The 22,132-nt window shown below is 38.9% G+C and overlaps 1 protein-coding gene across 1 annotated transcript in view; it reads right to left on the minus strand.

Annotated features, from left to right (window-relative positions):
• The window catches only part of MROH2B (maestro heat like repeat family member 2B), a 59,881-nt gene extending 38,501 nt beyond the window's left edge, over nucleotides 1–21,380 (minus strand). The window contains exons 1-17 of the mRNA XM_061188937.1: nucleotides 21,353–21,380; nucleotides 20,132–20,193; nucleotides 18,464–18,574; nucleotides 16,973–17,132; nucleotides 16,235–16,333; nucleotides 13,428–13,582; nucleotides 10,583–10,723; nucleotides 10,112–10,204; nucleotides 9,950–10,019; nucleotides 8,174–8,287; nucleotides 7,113–7,186; nucleotides 5,385–5,507; nucleotides 4,528–4,641; nucleotides 2,307–2,463; nucleotides 2,120–2,160; nucleotides 1,352–1,493; nucleotides 705–748 (exon numbers count right to left, since the gene is read on the minus strand). Coding sequence (XP_061044920.1) covers nucleotides 705–748; nucleotides 1,352–1,493; nucleotides 2,120–2,160; nucleotides 2,307–2,463; nucleotides 4,528–4,641; nucleotides 5,385–5,507; nucleotides 7,113–7,186; nucleotides 8,174–8,287; nucleotides 9,950–10,019; nucleotides 10,112–10,204; nucleotides 10,583–10,723; nucleotides 13,428–13,582; nucleotides 16,235–16,333; nucleotides 16,973–17,132; nucleotides 18,464–18,574; nucleotides 20,132–20,193; nucleotides 21,353–21,380 — 1,728 coding nt within the window. The remainder of the gene's footprint in view (nucleotides 1–704; nucleotides 749–1,351; nucleotides 1,494–2,119; nucleotides 2,161–2,306; nucleotides 2,464–4,527; nucleotides 4,642–5,384; nucleotides 5,508–7,112; nucleotides 7,187–8,173; nucleotides 8,288–9,949; nucleotides 10,020–10,111; nucleotides 10,205–10,582; nucleotides 10,724–13,427; nucleotides 13,583–16,234; nucleotides 16,334–16,972; nucleotides 17,133–18,463; nucleotides 18,575–20,131; nucleotides 20,194–21,352) is intronic.
• Between the last annotated feature and the right edge of the window lie 752 nt (nucleotides 21,381–22,132).

Here is a 22,132-nt window from a genome sequence, read left to right on the forward strand (position 1 = left end):
AGAAAGAAGCCATAGTTAATTCCTATATAGGTGGCTTATGAACCAAAACTGTTGGATTAAAAGCTCCCTGCCCATGGGTTCCTTGATCTCCTGTGGGCTCCTGAAATCAAAATGCTCTCTGTAAAGCCAATGTCCAACTCCTGTCTGCAATTTACTGTTTTGGGGATTTAACATTGTCTGTGGCACTGTTTGGTTGTCAAGGTCCAAAAAGTTATGGATGAGAGAAAGATTCTTTTCTGGAGAAGGAGTACAACATGGCCTTTTGGTGTTTAGACATCAGGAAGAAGATAGTGAGAAGCAGATAGAGGAGGAAATGGAGTTGTATTTATGAGCAAAGAAGTGGAAATTATGTTAATCTCTGTTTCTTTTTATGAATGGTGAAAGAATACAATTGCAAGGAGAGGAAAAAAACTGAAAATTAGAGAAGATTTAAGAAAGACAGGGAGAAAAATATTAGTAAGTGATATCTTCAAAACTGTCTTAAATTCTGAATCAAACTGAAGACTAAAGATTGTTGTTCAAATTGTGGTGATTTAAAGAGCATAAAATTCTTACGTGATCATGTCTAACAGTCTAGTGATTTTCTCAAGAAAAGGAAATGTTGTTTCCTGTCCTTTGGAATCTAATTCTTTTTAGTTAAGATGGGTAACTTTAGGTGATTTCATCACCCCATCATCAACAATTAGTCTAGGAGCCATCTTTACCTGAAGCAGCATGGTCTCCCACAGCACGATACTAGTGTTCTTTCCTAGAAATAGAAATTGATGCAATAAGTGCCAAAAAAACCCACCCCAGTATCCAGGTCAGCACTGGCAGCTACTGTTCCATTTCAAGCTTTCTCCCTATGCAGGATGGTTATTTCAGATTAAATTTACTATGCTGGCAATTCTAAATTGCTAGTCAGCTGGACAGAGGGTCTTCAATCCATGATAAAAATCCAGGCTTTTTGCCAATTTCAACAGTAACTACTGAATTACCATATCTTAATATTCTAGCATGGATGAATTATAACTTTTTAGAACAATACCAAAAGAGAGCTTCTCTAAATACAAAAAGCAAAGACCAGAGCAAAAGTAAAAGTTCCTGCTAAATATGTAACACTTATATATAAGTGTTATAAGTGTAAACTTATATTGATATTATAAGGTCCTCTTATAATATCAATATAAGTATTTGGTAGAGAAATAGAACATAAGGAGTCCAGGACAAAATAGAGCTGTCGACCTTGCATGTCAAGTTCGTTGTTTTTATTGCCTAATATGAACATTAATGGCTTAAGACATAGAAGTGGTGCCTCATTTCCTTGTGTTCTTGCCTCCTTGGATAAAGACCTGATCCCACTCCCTTGTACCTTCCAGAGGCTGCAGGAGCTCAGGTATGCGTGTTTTCCATAGCTCTACCAAATTTGGGTGAATTATCTCAGGCAATATCGTCAAAAGTCCTATTGCACCGACCCCACGTAATTTCCCTAAACTGGCGAGCATAGATATTACCTGGAGGAAGGAAGAAAAATTGCTAATCAACTCAGGGATATTTAAAAGGCTCACCTACCTTTTCCTTTTTATCACTGTTCTGGATTCTCTTGAATCCTTCATTAGATAATCTTTTAACAAACCATCACAGTCTATTCTTACTTATTCTAGATCAAAGCTAATACTTAGACAATCCGTCTGCCCAATTTTCTTCTGAGGATAAAGGTGTAAAAATATATGGAAACCATCAACCAAAAATAAATGAAACATACCAACACTTAGATATATCTATTAATTAAATAAGGGCATGTGGAAATAGTGTTCGAGCACATACGTGGCCAAAAAGAGAGAGAGAAATCTAAACAACAGATGTGGAATTTGTTTGAATGGTTCTTATGGATCAGATTCAGTCTATGTTTATTTAAAAAATCATAAATGAAGTTTAACAAACATTTCAGAGTGAGAAGATAATCTTGCGAATAATAAATCTTCATCAGTGTCATTAGTATAGCAGAACATTTATTATGCCATTTTAGTGTTTCTTTTGTTTTGGAATATCTATGTAATTTTTATTATCATTTATTTGGAGCTGAATTGTCCATATTGGTTTAAATTCATACCACATTGGTTTTTCATAACTCACTCACCAGAAGTCTGGCCAGTAGCTGTTGTGGTGAAGGAAGTTTCACTAGAAAGAGAAAGTAATTTTCATTACTGCTATGGGGCCTAGAAAAAATCAGATGGGGCTTGGGTTTACAAGCAAAGCCCTGTAGCCTTTCTGGAAACTAGTCTCTCATAAGAGAAATGTTTTGCTTTGTTTTTGAATGTACAAACCAGCTCCTGTAGAGATGACAAGTGCTGTTGACTCCTTGGCATTATTCCTCTTCCTCTCCTCTGCCATAAACAGAATTCTGATGATATTAAACAGGTATTTCAGCGTTCCCGTATATTCTGCAGGTACCACAAAAGTCAGGATTCTTGGCCATAGCACCTGTGGAAAACATAAGGCAAGATGCAAGGATTGCTTATTCTTTTTCATTATTCCTCTTTGGTCCTCTCTGTGTGTTTCCCGCTAATCTAGAAAACTTTCTCTCACGTGTTATTGTTTTGCTCTTCAGGCCAAATCAAAATGAAATCATGAAACACAGTCTCTGCACAGCACATTCACTTTCAGGTGCTACTTGCAGTGATTGTTGGTCAGTGTTTCTCCGTGAGGTTGCTGCTGGAATTTGGGACAGGACAAGTCGTCATTGTGGGTCACTGCAGGAAGGGCTGGGCTCCACTCACCAAGTGCCGTTAAACCCCTTGTCAATATGACAACCAAAAATGCCCCAAATATTTCTCCAAACTCCAAGACTGGAACCGAACTGTCCGAAGTGAGAATGATGGGGAATGGATGGCAATTGGGCTGCTGTCGCTGTCTGTGCTCCAGGTGCTGATCTTCTTCTTCTTTAATTAATTAATTAATTAATTAATTTTTGGCCATACCACATGGCTTGCGGGATCTTAGTTCCTTGACCAGGGATTGAGCACAGGGCCCCTGCAGTGAAAGCGCCAAGTCCTAACCACTGGATCACCAGGGAATTCCCCAGGTGCTGATCTTCTTGCTCTGGAAATCTGCAACACCTGATTTCTGTAGTCTGTATGTTTCACATTCCCTGAAAAACTCCATTATGCTTCATGTCCTAATGGAAACTTAGGTGTCAACTTGGACTCCTCCCTGTGTCTTGTCATCTGTATTTAATCACCAAGCCTAAGCCTAATCCTTTTCTTTTTTTAAAAAAACAATTTTATTTTTTTATTTTATTACTTATTTATTTATTTTTTGGCTGCGTTAGGTCTTCGTTGCGGTGTGCGGGCTTCTTATTGCAATGGCTTCTCTTGCTGCAGAGCACGGGTTCTAGAGCGCAGGCTCAGTAGTTGTGGCGCACGGGCTTAGTTGCTCTGAGGCATGTGGGATCTTCCCAGACCAGGGCTCGAACCCGTGTCCCCTGCATTGGCAGGCGGATTCTCAACCACTGTGCCACCAGGGAAGTCCCAAGCCTAGTCTTTTTTAAACTGTAAGATTTCTCACACCCTTCCATATTGCCCTTCCTACTATTATGACCCAGTTCCAACCCCTATGAATCTCATCTCATCTCATCTCATACATAGACTCTTTGTGCTTAGTCTACTCTTAAATCAGTGTCTACTCTTAAATCAGTGTCAATACACTGATTTCCTACAGTTATCATTTAAAATGTTTAGCCTTTGCTTAAAATTTTCATTGGCTCATCAAGGACAAGGAAGGAATTTGGCATTTCAGAGCCTTTAAAGTCTGGCCTTAGACTACTCTTTCATCATTTACTACTAGATCAGAATTTCCCGAACTTTAATATGCATCAGAAATGTTGGAATTTATTTGCATGCAGATTTATGGGCCCCATGCCCAGATATGCTGATTCATTTAGGTCTGGCATGTGGTCTGAAAATCTGCATTTTAAATAAATAGCCCCGGTAATCCAAAACCCACACCTTAAAAAAACCATCCTAGATAAAGCCTCTGATCCCCTTAAACTGGCCTTTTGATTGTCTCCTGGCTGTGCCATATATTTCTGGCCATTAAATCCTTTTCCAGGTTGTTTTGCTTAAGCAAAATGCAGATTCTAAGGCTCTTCCCCTTGAGGTTCAGGTTATATTAGGCCTCAAGTGAGGTCTGAGAATGTGTGCTTTTAACACCTTCCCAGATAAATGGGGAAAGTTTAGCATTCACTGCTTTAGAATCACCACTTACAATACGTGTCTAAGTATGTCAGGGGAAGAAGAAAAATAATATTTTAAGATGCTTATAAACTGCCGTTTACCATCCAGATATAAAAGATTATTTAGCTAATTTTACACCTGTTTTTGAGGAACTATTATGTGCTGGCACTGAGCATCCCAACATACTTCCTCTAGTCAGAGCATCAAAAAGCTGATGACACATGGAGTACCAACTCGTATCTTTACTCCGAAATGGACAGAGCTTTAGAAAGGTGATCAAATTAACTATGAGTGGTGACAAAAGACCCCTTACCTGAGGCATTCCAATGATCAGTGGGTCCAGGGTTTTTAAGACCTCCAGGCTTGTTTCTTGGATACATTTCTCTCCCTTTTTGGTCTCCTGGGAGTTAGGTTTTATTGGTTTCTCCTTTAAGAAAGATGAAATAGGTGACTTGTTCATAATCCCTGCTGTCGGTCGCCTCTGACCTTACTTGGAGGTGTTCTTAGCCTCTGGGGTGGAGGATGCAGTCACTCAACTTAAAGGGCTTGTGGAATCCAGCAATCTTGGTCTCCAGTAGCTAATCCTGTTTTAAAGTGCTCTTTGGAGGAATGGGTTAGAAAAAAACACCCCTGGCTGAAGCAGAAAAGCCAACATTGTGAGGATCCTTGGACTGCAATTACTCCTTTTCTCCCTCAGGCCTTTCCCCTTTTTCTCTGGGGCAAAAATTTCCAATGACACTGCTTCCTAGTGGAGTGGACTGTAATTTCAGTTGCAATGAATTTGCTAAGATTACTGAGATCTTAAGCACATGTTTTTCAGGCTCTTCATCCAAAGGAACCGGTGTAACAAGTATGGATGTTTCTTGTGTTCTAGAAACAATTCACTTTCTCTGCCTCTCTCCAAACCACCCCCAAGCTTTTGAGACCAGGTTGCCTCCTTTTTAGGAAAAACTGATTTAACCTACCTTGGGTTTATTATAAGTTAAAAAGGATATCACTGAAAGAAAACCGAGAACACTAGAAGCTGAAAAATTTATTAATGAAAGTGATAAGGCTGAAATATAACCTCTAAGTCAGTTTCTAACTTGGACCACAGATATTTTTTTAAAATCCAGTTGAGTCAACTGAACTTGCTACAGGGCAGCAATCAAAATGGCGCCCTCTTCATACCAGATTCTTGCTGGACATTGCAAACTGGGAGAAGATGTAGTCAATCAGTGGCCAGCCTTCCTGGGCTTCAATGTAGCATTTTTCACACATGGTTTGGATGAGGAGGAGGGCGGAATTCCTCACCTAGAGTAAGGAAAATGCATTCACAACATTTTACTCTGAATGGAAATTTAGATTCTCCTATTCTGTAACCTTCATGGATCATTCAGTGGAATCTTTCTAAAAAAGAGTATAAATTGAATGATCTTACTGTAATATATGTAGCAGGAAGTAATCTACAGGTTATGATTTGTCACTGGCAAAGCTCTCTTTAACCAAAATCTTTCTTCCTAGTTCCCAAGACATATTCTCTATTATTATATATTATGAAACATTAGTAACTTTGGGCTAAAACATGGCCTCGCTTTAAAAATCCTCAGTGAAAGATACCACACTGAAATAAAGTTCCACAATTCCTTATCCACAAATTCAAACTCTAAATGACTCTGAAAACTGGGATTTTGTTTCTTAAATTTGGTGCCAACTCATTGGTAGCAAAACCCAAACTGAACTGTTTTAAAGCTATTTGTAGTCTTTACCTCTTTTATGTAGTGATATGCATACATTTTCTTGAAAAAATATTAATAGGTTTGATTGAGGGCTACTGTCACAGTAATGTTTTTCTGAAATCTAGAAAGTTGTGAATTCTGAAATATGTCTGGCTCTACGGATTTGAATAACGAATTATGAACCTGTGTCACAAGCTTTTAATAATTTGGCTTCAATTAATTTATTGGATTGCTTCCCTGGAGGATAGAAATCTCAGATCTAATTCCTTAGCGAACGGGTCTTTTAATGGAGGGTGGGAAGAAAATAATTTTGCACAGGGAGGAAGGGCCACAAGGTGGCAATTAACAATTAGCATACAGGGACTCAGTAATCTCCTTAATTAAGGAGAAAGAGGTATATTTTCTCTTTATTTTTGCCCGATTAGCTGGCCTTCCTTAAAGTTTCTGTGCTCTTTTATTCTACCCTAAATCCTAGCAATTCTTTGATTGGCTTGGTCAGTTACTGGGTCAGGTTTTTATATATAATCACTCCATTGTTATTTATTGCATAGCTTTGGTTATTTTAAACATAGTTATTGGTGACCAAAGCTTCTTAGGGGAATTTTTTCCTCTTCATTGGCTTCTGTATAGGGCTTTGATCCAAACAAAAAATGGTTTTCATACAAATAATACTACAATTGCTAATTTTAAAAATTGTTCCCACTTAAGTTCTATGTCTTTTCCAACGTGGAATACTTTAATCAAATAATCAGGAAATAATGACAAATCTATTGTGTGCAAGACTTGCTCTAGGTGCTCCCTGATTGCAAAATAGGATGTCTCTGCTCAGAACAGGGTTCAGGGATTATTATTTTTTGGAGGAAGAAGTATTATCTTTATAATTAACAATTAATTTTTCAACTAATTAAATTTAAAACTCTTTGAAGAGCATGGCACAGTGATGCTCTGGGCAAAAATCTTTTTTTTTTTCTACTGAGAAGCCCTTGAACTGAATGTGCTTTAGAACTTTACTTCGATAGAGTTTATCTTTGGGGGAAAGATGGAGTTCTTTTAAAAGTAGAATTGATCACTGAATTCTTTATACAGCAATCTCATAAGCAGATTCTTAAACAGTCAAAACCATTTCATTTACTCCTAAAACTATCATTATCCAAATAAAAGTCCCCATTAATTCTCTTACTTTAATACTGAGGTCACCCATGATGACTTTGACTGTTTTTTCAATTGAAGTGATGTGATCCCTCAACTTGGGCTCTGAAAGATAGAGGGAGAAATTGAGAGACCCGCTTCAGAAGGACTACAGTATGTTCTAGAATTGATGAAAACCCATTAGAGTTATGGTACATAGTTGCAAAGTCTCTGGTCCTTAACATTTTATGTTATTCAGTTCCCTCCTACCTTCTCCTTTTCCAACTTTTTACACATGTTGATTGCTTTTTTTGTTCTCTATTACATTTTGTTTCACCCTGTTTAAAATGTTAGATTCTTAAGTGGATTCAATACATCATGCCTAATGGATCGGCTTTAAATTTCGTAGACTGCTTCATGTTTCTTCTGCCAAGTCTTCAGTAAATCCCAGGGCAAACTGAATTTTAAAAAACTATTATAATGATTCACTTTGTTATAAAGCAGAAACTAACACACCATTGTAAAGCAATTATACTCTAATAAAGGTGTTAAAAAACTATTACAATGCTGTGCAAAAATGAATTGTCATATTTTATTGAATCCAAGATACAATTTTATGAGGCATCATTATCTTATATTGTGCCGAGTGAAAAACTCTAGCGGCTGATGATAATTAAAGATGCTATCAATTATAAGATGCATTCTGATACTGTGAAAATATGTGCTTTTTGGAATTAATGAAATATGAAAATTTATTAAATTCTCCTCTTTTCTAAATGTACTAATTTTTAGAATATTGTACATTCTTCCCACCCACTCCCTGTTTATCAGGATACTTAACCAGTTTACTAGCTCTTTTAAATTCTAGATTCAATTCTCAAATATTCTACTCATTTAGTGGGTGCATCCATAAATATCATGAAAGAAGAGAGGTAACTAGAAATGCCTGTTTAAAAGTAGTAGATTGTAGACAACTAAGAAAACCAAGCTTCACCTGAATATGATGCTCTATAAACTTCCCAAAGACATGGGATAGAATTAGAGACAATGCACAAGTTTCAGTTTGCTTTTTGGTACAAAATAAACCACTCTGCTGTCATCTTTACTGCTTACCTTCAGCACTGATAGCCGATCTTAACAAAGTCAAGATTCCCATTCGAGTGGCTTCATTATTACTTCTCATTTGTTCATCAAAAAATTCTATCAGGTCTGCAGGGCTGGAATGGGCTGTGGGTTTAAGAAATACTGGAGTCATAAGAACTCATTTTCACCTTAGGTAAAATACTTGTGAATGGGAAGAGGATCATTCCATGAGGATTGTCAAAGTCACTCTTTGGTTGGTAACCAGATTTTATTATGTCCATACTTCTTTAGCATCACAGAATTAATTAAACAGTTTGGTCACTAAGAGAGCTAGACCCACTTCTGTTCATACCTGTGAATGTAACCTTATTTGGAAATTAGGTTCTTTGTAGATGAAATCAAGTTAAGATGAGGTTGTCTTAAATCAATATGACTGGTGTCTTTATAATAAATGGATAGAAGATACAGACAGAGACACAGAGGGAAGCCTTGTGAACATGGAGGCAGAGATCAAAGTGATGCTTCACCAGATGTGCAGCTGGAGACTTGCAAGGGTAAGAAGGAAGCAGGGAAGAGCGAAGAAAGACCTGGGTGGAGTAGAGAGGTTTGGGTTGGAAATGTTAGAGATAAAGTGAAGAACTTAATTAGGCTGGGGCATAGAGAAGTGGAAACTACAGAAACAGAGGTGGTCAGTTAGGAGAGAACTAGACCATACTGGAAAGGTATGCAATGAAGTAGAGGAAATGACATATTTTGGGAGGGTGCAGGTGTGGGAGGTCTAGGATTGCTCTTGTCTCTTGCCCTGAGGGACTATATTAGAGTATAGTTTTGTATCCTGACCCTGGGAACTTGGTGCTTCCTCGACAACCTGTGTCCGGTATTCTAACCAGGTGATGGGCGGGATTGTGACGTGAAAGCAAGAACAAAAGGGAAAGAGTGAAGGAGGGAGAGAGAGACAAGGGATAGATACTAAGAAATGACAAGGAAGAAAAAAGATGACTCGGGTTTGATAGAGTTTCAAATAATCTCAAATGCCAAGAAAAAAGCATTTCCTAGCCTTAGGGTTGCCAACTCTCACAGGTTTGCCTGGAAATAAACCCATGCATATATAGTCAATTAATTTTCAACAAAGGAGCCAAGAATAAACAATGGGGAAAGAATAGTCTCTTCAATAAATGGTGCTGGGAAAACTGGACAGCCTCACGCCAAAGAATGAAATCGAATTCTTACCTTACACCAAACATGCAAATTAAATCAAAATGGATTTAAGACTTGAACATAAGACCTGAAACTGTAAAACTCCTAGAACAAAACATAGGGAGAAGCTCTTTGACATTGGTCTTGGCAATGATTTTTTTTGAATTTGATACCCAAAGCAGAGGCAACAAAAGCAAAAATAAACAAGTGGGACTACATCAAACCAAAAGGCTTCTTCTCAGACAAGGAAACCACCAACAAAATGAAATGACAACATATGGAATGGGGAAAAATATTTGCCAACCTTATATCCAGTAAGGAGTTAATATCCAAAATATGTCTGAGACTTTTCTGGTTTTAGAACTGAAAGTTCTATTTTCCTGGAAGTCCTTTAGTCCTGGGCAGATCCGGATGATTGGTCACCCTACCAGCTGCACTTTTCTTGGGAGCAGGGAGGATAGGGAAAGGCACAGAATACTGTGAGTTGAAGAAACATTTTGTGTGTATGTGTGAAAGTAACAAATGTGACAGTTTGCACGCACTTCATCCTTGTCGTCCTCATCACCTGGAGACATTTTAATTAAAAACCCTCTGGATGCTGGGTCCTACCTAGAATGAGGAAACAGTCTGAAGCTTCGATTTCATTTTCCTTTACTGGAGGATCTAGAACTCTGCACACCTGAATGAGAAGAAAAAAATCAGGTGGTAGATGTTAAAAGGAGAAAGCTGTTGAAAATGAAACAATCAGATCTGACAACATGGTCTTCTTACCTGGTGGAGTAAATTGATAAAGATGGTCTTCCTCAAGGCCTTTGGAAGGCTAACATCATAAAGGACTGCCGCGGTCAATATCTGTCTTAGACTCTGGAATAAAAGCTCTCGAAGGTTAGTTGGAGGTTGCCTATGGAGCAGTGGCACAGGATGTGGAAAGCAAATCATTACTCATTACGTTTTGTGAGGAGAACAAACCCATAACCTTTCTGTGGTTACCAGTTGTCTTTAGTGATTCTGCTCCTCTACCTTGTTTAGTTCCCCAGCAGCTTGAACAGAAATTCCTTTCTGGAGTTTCCACCATCCAGCTATGCTACCGACCGCTTCTCTACCTCCTATTTCCCAAGAGGTATTTAAGTTCGGCTGCCCAAACACGTGTTTGAGTTCCTTGACCCCTCTTGAAAATTAACATCCTCCAGGATGATTGCTGGTCAACTATCAGAATCGGTTTCTTTAGGGTGTGGCTCTCACCTGAGTGACATGGAAATCAATCTCTTTGTCTTTATACTGCTTCAGGAGCCAAGGGACCTGGCCCAGGGCGTATTCACAGAGGTCTTCCCGACAGAGCAGCAAGCTCACTGTGGGGCCGTGAGCCTTAATGATGGCCAAAATCTGCAGAGGCAGCAAACAAATACTGTTTCTCACACTTCATTATGCTTTCTGTACATTTCTCAGTATACCAGAAGCTTTAGATACCCCCCAAAAAACTTTCCTCACTGCTTTCAACCGAGCAAGGTTTCTTCAAAAAATGTTTAGGTTAAGATCATTGTATGAAGGAGAGTTATATTTGTATCTACATCTATATCTATATTGATGCTCATTTCAATATTTGCCCCGCTCTTCTATTTCTTTAACCTCTCTCTAATGGTCACTTTCTTTTACTATATTAACAAATGTAAAATTTCCCTTATATTAAAAAAATTCTTTGATTCCATATCATTTTAGCCCCACTGTTATCCTCATCCAATTCTGTTTCTCATTCCTTTCTTGCAGAGCAAAACTTTTGGAAGGAGTGGTCTACCTTTTTTACCTCCACCCCCCACCTCCCCTTTATTTCTCAATCCACTGTCATCTGGCTTCCACATGACATGAAAAATGAACCAGTACAAAATATAAATGCAATATATTGATGATAAAAATGTAGAAATCATGGGCTTCCCTGGTAGCACAGTGGTTAAGGATCCACCTGCCAATTCAGGGGACACGGGTTCGATCCCTGGACCGGGAAGATCCCACATGCCGCGGAGCAACCAAGCCCGTGTGCCACAACTACTGAGCCTGCGCTCTAGAGCCCACGAACCACAACTGCTGAGCCCACGTGCCACAACTACTGAAGCCCACTTGCCTAGAGCCCTTGCTCCGCAACAAGAGCAGCCCCCACTCGTTGCAACTAGAGAGAGCCCACGTGCAGCAACAAAGATGCAATGCAGCGGAAAATAAATAAATTAAATAAATAAATAAATTTATTTAAAAAAATGTAGAAATCACAAAAATTAGGAGGAAGCAGAAAACACAGTACCCACAGTACTCATAGATAAGCACTGTCTGGTGTATTTTAAATAAGTTATTTCTTTATTTGACCTATTCTTTCCTATCTTTTTCTCCATGTATTTTAATTTCTTAAAAATTGACACCATTCTTTAATCTATAGTTCTATATTCTGCTTTTTCTACCTAATAAATGATTTTTTTTCTATTAGCTAAATTTTGCTATACAGCAAACCACGTCAAAACTTAGTGGCTAATAACAATAACCATTTATTTCACTCAACACTGTGTGTCAGCTGGAAGGTTCTTCTACCACATTTCCATGCAGTAGACACGTTTCAAGATTTTTCTTTCTTGAGCACCATAGCAATGTCCTCTGTAGGTCTGTCTCTGCTTCTTGAAAATCACTCTTTTCTTAGTTTCTAAGATCTCATTCTTCCTGCTTAAGCCCTTCCGAGCTTTCTTTTCTTTTGGTTTTTTAAAGATTTTTTTGATGTGGACCATTTTTAAAGTCTTTATGGAATTTGTTACAATATTACTTCTGTTTTATGTTTTGGTTTTTTGGCCGCGAGGCATGCGGGATCTTAGCTCCCCGACCAGGGATCGAACTCACACCCCCCGCATTGGAAAGTGAAGTCTTAATCACTGGACCACCAGGGAAGTCTCCCAAGGTTTCTTATTTCTTAAAAAAAAGTCCTGTGTAGCATTCTTTATTATGTGGCCAAGACCACCTTCTGGGTTTCTTTTATTTCTGCCTCTTTATATCCCCTTTCCTCTCCCCACTTCCCCTTCTCCCACTGGATTCACTCAAGTATCACATTATTCCATCTCTAACCTATGCTTCAGTGGGTTTTATCCCCTCTTTAGGGACTGCATGTCTTCTGTAGTGATGACTTCATGGGTTGCAAGCTCAGTTCCAATGTCATGGCCTTTCCAGTGCTCACCAGGGGTTAAGTGCTTCTCTCTCTGTGCTCCCTTATTACTTTGTGCACCTTCTTGTTACTTGCCTAACTCTTCCTGTGGGAGGCTAGGAAAGTAGTCAGCAAATTTGCATTGAATTTTGCTTTTCAAGTGGCTTGAAGAAAAGACTTCTACAGAATATTTTAAAAATTCCGTGTTTGCTAATGATTTAACTATCCCAGCATGTTAAAAAATAAATGCTTTAAAAGCTCAAAATATAGAAAAGAAACTGAACTAGAGAAGGTAGCTAAGTGTTAAATCTTTTATAATATAGCAATAAAGAGATTGAAATAGAATATAATTTAGCCTACTTTAAAAAATTATAGCAATTAAGCAAGATAAGGATGGGATTATATATGTGAATGCACTTTGTAATCTATTCTTTATAAGTCATTACAGTATTTTGAAGCAGACACGCTCCTTCTTTAGATATCATTTTAATTCATTGTGATATTCACAGACACAGGAAATTTCTGTGGACTGGTGTTTTTCCTAATCAGTGACAGCCCAAATATAGGTAATGATATAGCTAAAATTCCATATATTTTGCTCATTTTAGTTATTTATTGTTCTCTGCACACTTTGGCATGTCCGTTCCATGAGAGTGGGGATTTGGGTCTGTTTAATCTCTGCTGTATCCCCAGTATGGGAATGATGTCTGGCATGTCATGGGGACTCAATAAATATTAGTTGAAATAATGAGTAAATAATGATTTGAAACAGGAAAAACAAAAGATTTTATAAACCTGATAAGATACAACCCACAGCTTTCCAAGAGAGCTAAGATGAATTATCATGTCAAAAAGAGAAGAGGAAGTTCAACCAGCATGCCAGGAGAGCTAGCTGGAGGCATGCTGAACCCCACTCACTTGTGTGGGTGAGGTCGTGGTGGCCCACTTGTCCATGATATATCGGAACAGCATGAAGATTTTGTCAGAGAGGCGATTGGCATCCAATCTGGGGTAGGGGAAGTCTCTCCAGTGGTTGACATACTTGTAAATGGCTCTGCTGAACTTCTCAAGGGCTGCATTTTAAAAACAACCACAGACAGAAAAATATCAAGGTAGGTAGGACCATAATATAATTTGAGAAGAGTGTCTGATGATTAGCAAATGTGTAATAGTTTCCATAAAATCTTTTGACTGCACCAAGTAAATATATAAAAAGTGTTCAAGCCACTTTAGTGAAATGTAAGTTAAAACCATAATGAAATACTACAACATACCATCTGGAATTGCTAAAACTTCAGATAGTCAATGTCAAGTGTTGGCAGGACTAAGGGGCAGCTGATATTTTTACATTCTGCTGGTGAGGGTGTGAATTGATTACAAACACTTTAGAAAACTGTTTGGCATTATCAACCAAAGTTGAATATGCTTTATCTATGACCCAGAAATTCCACTCCAAGGTATACTTATGGGCACTAGATATGCATACATGTGGGCACTAAAAAACTTGTACAAGAATGTTCCTATTCAATTATTTTTGTAATAGCCTCAAACAAAAAAAATGATCCAAATATTTGCCAACAGGTAGAATGGAAAAATTGTAGTATAGACATGTAATAGTATACAGAAATGAAAATGGACTACAGGTACACAAAACCTGTATGAGTCTCACAAATAGGCAAAGCTAATCTACGGTGTTAGAATTCAGGATTGTGGTTACCCTTGGAGAGGATGGAGAGGTGATGACTGGGAGAAAAGATGGGGGCTTCTAGGGAGTTAGTAATGTCCAAATTTTTTCCTGAGCTGTGGTCAAATGGATGAGCTACTTTGTGACAATTCATCAACCTGTATATTTCTGATTTTTATGTTTTTCTCCATGTATGTTTTACTTTAATAAAATTAAAAAATCTTGGGCCTGCAAAAATATCATATATATCACATATATATTTGCATCAAATGCATTAAATAATACTTTTTCCTTCAGCTCCTCATGCTATCTCTTTCATTAGACAGTAAAAAAACTGTAGTTTACTCTCTCAAGGATACCTCATCTACAAATAACTCTATGGAAAAGATCCCAAGTATCTTAGCTAAAAGCTGGTCATTTTTGGTTTATTCCTATCCCTTCCAAACTCTCTCTGATAATCTCATGTTACATTTTGTCAAATCCATTTTGCATGTGTGTGTGTGTATGTGTGTGTGTGTGTCTTGCACTGCCCTATAATGAGAAGGGATGGTGCCGGGTTCGTTGATGGTATCTGAAACAACAAGCACAATGTCTGTTTATTTGCTGATTGATTGAACGCATAGCTAGATGGACGGCTATTAAATTTTATACCTTTTCTTTACTGGCAGTCAGGCAAAGTTGCTTTAAGACTAAAGCACACTTAGATAAATTTATAACACACAGATGAGAATTCCCTTATTCATTGCCACGATGATTTCTGATTTTATTTTCTTTTACCTTCTTGGTTATTAATATTGGAGGTAGAAATGCACTTAGTGGCACCAATGTTTTCTTGCTGGGACACAATGTTAGCTGTGATAGTAAGTAGGGAAAGTAAAAAATATTGAAAAGTGGGCTAATCTAGTATAGTAGTTTGAGTCCTTGAGTCAGACTGTACGTGTCTCTGCCACGTACCAGCTGTGTGATTGCAGACAAGCTGTTTAACTTTTCTAAGCCTCAATTTCTCATCTGTAAAATGAACAGAAAATGTTAGCCACCTAATGGGGTCACTATGAGGGTTAAATGAAATAATAATCTTAAAATACCCAAGGCAGCGCCCAGGCACATGGTAAATTCTCAATATTTATCAGATACAAATATTACCTTTATTGAGGACAGACAAGAGGAAATGGGTAAAATAGAATAGAAAAGACTTGGTTGGTAGGTAAAGAAGATATTCCTAACAGTATAGGCTTTAAAACATTATAAAATAGTAGTGCTGGGGATGTCAGAGGTGGAAGGGGTCTTAGCAATCACTTCATTTGTTGTTGTTAGAGGTGAAATTGAGGTTGAGAGAAGGCAGAATCACCTGATGGCTCAGTGACTGATCGGAGAAAAGAGTCCTGGTCTTCAGACTCATCCAAGAAGTCTCTCACTGTGCTGAAAATGCTTTTTCCAGGAACTCAAGGGCATGTTTTTCTCTGTAGATTGTTGATTACTGTAGATGTATTTCAGTTTTGGGGTAGAGGGATTTGTGACCATAGCTTGTTTACCCATTTTCCTTGATTGTATAATTGCTTGTATTTTGATTAGATTGTTTACTTATCACTTTCACAGTATTGCATTACAAAGGGATGCCAAAATTTAGCCTATGGCTAAGAGTTCATAAGCTCTCATAATCACTGTTGAAAAGTGTGATCCAACTGAAGAAGGAGGCTAGTATAAATGGACCTGGTGTAAGACAGTGGGAAGAATATGGACTGGGTAGTCATGTAGACCTGGATACCACCTCTCCATCTCACTGACTGTCACCACTCTGAGAAAATCGCTTAACCCCCATGACCCTCAGTTTCTCATCTGTAAAATGGGCTAATAGTACTTTGCAGAACTGCTGTGAGGATTGACAGAGATAACTCCTGAAGAAGGCCTTCCATGTGGTAGGCACTCAGTAAATGGTAGCTACTATTACTAGAAAGGACAAGAATGAAGTAAAAGGAAAAACAAGACATTTGCTCCATTCATAGTCTGGTCTTAACAAAGAGGAAACCACAGGGATACCCACCGATACAGAAAGCTCCCTTCATCCTTTCCTCCTCGGCCAGCCTGAGCATGGTTTGCATGGTGAGCAGGGTCATCGTCATGAAGGGAATGCTCTGGGACACTGCAGTGAGGAATCAATAAGCATTTCAAGGCTTCGTAGGGGAGGCAGATGAGGTGCAGCGGGAAGTTGTTCTCTATCCCTCCCCCACTGTAATGCCAGGCTGTAGTTAGAGAATCAATCTGTAGTTGGAGTACCTTAAAATAAGGTACTGGCTATACGGCCATCTGTACCTGTTGCTTAGTAGCAATTACTTACTGGAATAATTATTTTATTTATGTTCGTCCCTCCCACCAGAACTTGCCTGTATCCCCAGGGCCTAGCACAGGTGATAGGTGCTCAATAAATATCTGTTAAATAAAGTGCTTTAGAAAAAAACATCCTAGGAAACCCTTACTTCATGTAAGAGTTGAGTGGTTTGCAGAATACGGCTTGTGGAAAATGTGCTTCTGCAAACACAAAGCCAGATGAAAGGGAAAATGAGAGTGGGAGAGAGTCCAGACAAATTCAGAGCAGTGTGGACCCATGACTGGCCAGCAGGCTCACCTATGCTCATAAACAGCAGCCCAAATGCCACTATCAATATTCTTTAGTATAAAAGAAGGGAGAGAGCCTCTCCTTTCTGCTGTTTGCTCCCATTTGGGTTTACACAATTAGAATGATTGTTTCCCAGGAAAAATGTGGACACTATTCCCTCCGTACTGTAGCTCGTTGCCAGTTCAGCCAGGGCAAGCACAACGAATTCATTTGGTAGCTCCAGGATCCTGAAGTTACTTTGCACTTCATACATCACAGAGTTGAAATCACGTGCAGCGAGAGACACCAACACCTCCCCAGCTAGCATTCTGATTTCTCTGAGGATCTGAGGAAGAAAAGGAAAATAACAATAACAACTAGGAAGAGCGGAATGAGTCAGCAGAGGGGAAATATTGATAGTTTACATAATATTTATAAGTTCCTTACCTTTTCAATAGAGGGAGAACAGGCTGTTACAAACCCAGCGTGTAAGACTCTAGGGTAGGTGTCAGTAGCTGGGAAAGCAGAGGTAATTCAAAAGCACCTCAAAGCCAGGTTTTAATAGGATTCTTGTAAACTTGGGGCAATACATGTTTTCTTGTAAATTAATCAGGTACCATGAACATAAGATTTACGTTTTATGTTGAAGTGATATGAATTACTGAAGGGACTGGAGAACAAAAAATGGGCTGGGATTTGGGCTAGAAAAACGCAAAGCTAGCTAGAGATTTGGGTTTTAGTATTGTCCTGATCTAATTATCCTTGATGTTGGAGATATTTGGAGGGACTTCTGCTTTTGGTAATAGTGAACGAGGTCAATTTGATCAACTTTCCTGCTCAGGAAAATAAAAAGTGCTGGGCAAGATATTAAAAAATATACTCATAGAAACATCAAAGAGATCACAATATAAGGTGGAATGAATTACTGAATTGAGATCTGGACAAGACTGGAAATCCAGAGAGATAAGCCCTGCTTTTGAGGCTGCTTTGTAGCATTTTGGGACAATAGTCAGAATTCAGGGCCAACAAATGTGAGATCCTGGTCATCTCACCTCTTATCTTTTGGGCTAAGACATCAAAGGGCTGCATTGATATAAAAGGTTAAATAGGCTCTCCACAGACCGTAGTACAACATTGAGTCACAGAAGTTGCCCAGAAAAATCTCAAGCCTTGAAATTAATCATAGATTGTTTGTGCCCTTGGCAGGTAAACAAGTAAAAATTCTTTCTGGAAGGAAATAACATTATTTTAAGACTCAAATTATTTCTACAAATAATTTTTCAGATACATTGCCTAGTAGATATAGACAAGTAGGCATGTGAAGAGATAAGAATTCATATGGGAGCCAAGAAACTTCGGTTCTAGTTATTTGTTCTGTCAATAGATAACTGTATTACTTTGCAAACAATCTCTCTAAGCACCAACTTCCTCATCTACAAGTGGATGGGATATTACTCCTAAAGACTTTCTTAGCTCTACCTCGGTTTCCTCATCTGTGTTGGGGTAAATAATATGTGCTGTAACTGTATCCAGGCTACCATGAAGAACTAATAAAAGTGACCTGTGGTCCTGGCAGTGATGTAGAAAAGTTTGTGGATGTCTGCGTGGGTGCAGTTGGGTTAGGTAAAGACCTGTTGCTGGTCCTGACACTGACTCATCATCAAGGATCAAACTTACATTGTCATCTCTCATGTCCTTAGAAGCGTAATAAATCAACCTTTGGACAACTGCATCATCCAAGATGTCAGTATTCTGAATAATGGAAGTGAGATGACCATAAATGTCTTCCTGTGAACATACAAGGTTACACACAGAAATTTGAGTTGCAAAACTAAAGGAGTCAGATAAAGTCCAAATGAATAACACCGTTAAACTAAGCAACATATCTCTACTACACAGTGGATTTTATATATCTTAAGTGGGACTTCCTTAACATAATATTTATCTTTAGGAATCAAAGGCTTATAGGTAAAGCAAAGTTCATTCTAAAACCTATTTTAATTTGACTACATTTCTATGGCAAAATCTAACTGAAGGTAGGGGTGGGCTACCTGACATACTAAAGTCTCTTGAAATTCACTGTTGTAGGGCACTCAGGGCAATGGAAGTGCCTATCAACCTAATTGTTGCTCTTACTACCAGAGAGTGACTATGGCATTAAGGAATACAATGCAATTCCCAAAGAGGCTGATAAGTTATGAAACTTGTTCCTAAAGGGGATTTATAGGCCCTTACTTCATTCATGCCTTTGTGGAGAAGAAGTTGTAAATCCTTTTCCACAGAGCTGCAGCCTCTAGGAATTATATGGCTTGGCAGATGCTGGTGTGTGAGGGCTCTTCTCAGTCTCATAGGTGGCCACATGGCCTTTGGAAGATGAGAGACCCGTGTTCTGAAATCTCCAAGAGCCTCAGGCATGCTACCTTGAGGTACTATGCCTATGTTTAATGTGTGAAATAACTCACTTTGCATAAGGGATTCTAATATGGAGTCAGGGTTGAGAACCACTGGATTAAGGGATAAAGGTGTAGGCACTGCCCTTCACAGGGAGGCTATGTTGAATAATGATTAGGAGCATTATTTTGGAGTCAGACAGGCTTGTGTTTGGATGTAATCCTGCTGTTCTTAGGCATGTAACTTCTCTGGGCCTCACTTTTCTTAGTTGTCAAATGGAAATAACAATACCTACATCATAAAGTTGTGAGGAGTGAACATAATACAATGCACTATTGTTTAGAAAGCATCTAGCTCTCTCCAGCCTTAGGTAAGTGTTCAATGAACAGTAACTGTTGTTATTTTACAAAAGGTTGTTGAAGCCAGAAAAGCCTTCAAATCTCAGAGAAATAAATCTCTAATTGTGAAACAGCATTACAGATGAGTAGGGGGGGATCTTTGGGGATTTTCATAGGAGCTCTCAAATTCCTTACAGGACATTTGGTCCTGTCCAAAACATTCATAAGACATTTGGTCCCCACCAAAAAGCCCTTGACATGTTTTGTACAGGACCAAATGTCTGCTAACTCTCAAATTCCACAGGAGGAGGCTCTAATCCACATGGTTGTAAGTCTGACATCTCCCTTTTTCCACATCTATCTGTGTAAGGTTACGTAAGGGGGCATTCTTTTGCTAGCTTCTACAGTTGGATACTCTGAATCCTCAAATGCCAAATATCATTGTTTAAACATTACAATGACTTCCACTAAAACTGCATTTTCTGAAAAACTGAATGCCACTTAAGAAGCGGGAGAGAAAAGGGGAAGTTGAAGCAAAGAATGATGTAGATGAAATGTTGCATTAACTGGATTAGAAAAAGTGAATGGGGAAGACACTTTTCTCTATTTTCCTTACCTTGCTAATATTATCTTCCTTGTTCAGCATGCCGAGAGTGAGGTTAATCTCTCCAAAAATCTCTAAAATGGGCAGGAAAAGAAGAATTAAGAACATGCTGAAATGCCCTCCTGTGAATTACTATGTGATGGTTACCTCTCTCTCCTTCTCATTCTCTCCTTCTCTCTTTCTCCTTCTCTCTCTCTCCTCTCTCTTCTTTCCTTCTCTCTCCTTCTTTCCTCTCTCCCCTTCTCCCTTTCTCCTACTCTTCTCTTCCTCTTGACTGCCACCTCTTTGATGGCAGGAACTGTGTGTTATTCATATTTCTTATAATTGACATACTTGAAAACAGAAGATGCTTAGTATTTTTCAAAACCTGAATTAAATGTGGAGGGGAAGATAAAAGATGCTAGATCCCTGTTTATCTCTCCAGTCATGTAGGCATCACCCTATATCCTCTTTAGCAAGTCTCAGCTCTCAGATTCCATGAACTGAATCCCTCACACCTGACTTGAGTAGGGGATGGCAAGAGTGTAATAGAGCTTGTTATTTTCCACCTCCTTCCTCATTGCCCCACCCCCCCAACTTATTTATTCACATCCTCTTTCTCTCTGACTTCCCTTCTGGTCCTCTCAGGTCCCTCTTCTGGTATCATGCTCATGCAACCTTGTTCTTTTCTGATAATGATCTAAATATTTTTGACTTGTACCTTCCAGGAATTATTTGAATAAAGCTTGTTGGAAAACTGAAAACACATATTTGAGTCCAGGGAGTTGAGCAATTTCACACCACGTGGCAAGTTGGTAGAAGGGATATTTCTCGATGTAGTGATTTTCCACAAGCCTCCAAATCAAACAACATAACCCTTTAGAACAATCTTTTTTGACAAAGCAGAATATTTCCAAAAGACTCTGCCAGTATTGAAGATTAAATAAGAAACTGCCTTTCTTTGTGTTGTAGCCCCACTTTCTCCTCAAGTAGACTATACATTTTTAAAGAAGGTAGGACACAATCATCTCTCAGGCTCCTAGTCTATCATTGGTCCTTTACAATCCATGTGATTTTATTATTTTGGAATAAAGGGAGAGTAGAGAGAAACAATCTTACTTTAGCATAGCTTTTCATAAAACCTTTTAAGGTGTACAGATCTCCCTCAATGATGTACACCATTCCTCACCTCACATATGCATATCGTCACACAGACACAAAACACCTAATTCCTCAGGATCCGACGATGCTCACCTGCAGATTCCTCTGTGTCCTTGGCCATGTCTTGGCTGTTTCAGGCTCTCTAAGAGACAGCACCTAAGTATCAGAAGTAATAAGGCTAACAAATCGAAGAAGCAGGTTGGCGAGTTTCTCACATAAGGTTCACATAAGGGTCTCTAAATGGAAGTCCCTCCACCACTTGATTGGCACAATGATCTGGAAGCTTCCAGTGATGGGCTGCTGCTGAGAAAGATGATGCTGTATTCTACCACTAGGACATTTTCTTGCTTCTGAGCTCCTGCTGACCAACAAAATGGCTTCATCTCACTGAATAGTGTCCCTTTGGTGGAGACCAGAGTATCTGAGAAGGAAGAAATTAGAGACTGAAACTCAAACAATTTTGGTAGATCAAAGGCGTTCTTCTCTCTAAACCTGGGTCCATTGATCACAGATTTGGGAATGGTTTTCAGTGGTCACTTTACTGGCCTGGTGTTGGTCAAGCCTTTATGGTGATCTTGCTGATTGTTCTACTTGGTGAAAGTCAGTCCACAAACTGGGCATGCTCAGTGGACCAGAATGCCCGTCAGGGGCAGTTGAATGGAACCTCCAACTGACAGCAGCAAAACAAGACCTTCTCAGCCTCCCTCGCTTTCTCAGCCTCCCTCGTTATGTCCCCTATCACTGACTTGATCTGGATGCTGCCCTCACTCCAGGCTCAGGCTTTTTTCTCTGACTCCATTCTCTCTTCTTGTTTTCAAATCATTCTTTACCTAGCCCTCTTGGCTATAATGCTTTCAACTTTACTAGTACTTC

Source organism: Eubalaena glacialis, chromosome 4 (genome assembly GCF_028564815.1).
Source record: "Eubalaena glacialis isolate mEubGla1 chromosome 4, mEubGla1.1.hap2.+ XY, whole genome shotgun sequence".
Lineage (NCBI taxonomy): Eukaryota > Metazoa > Chordata > Mammalia > Artiodactyla > Balaenidae > Eubalaena > Eubalaena glacialis.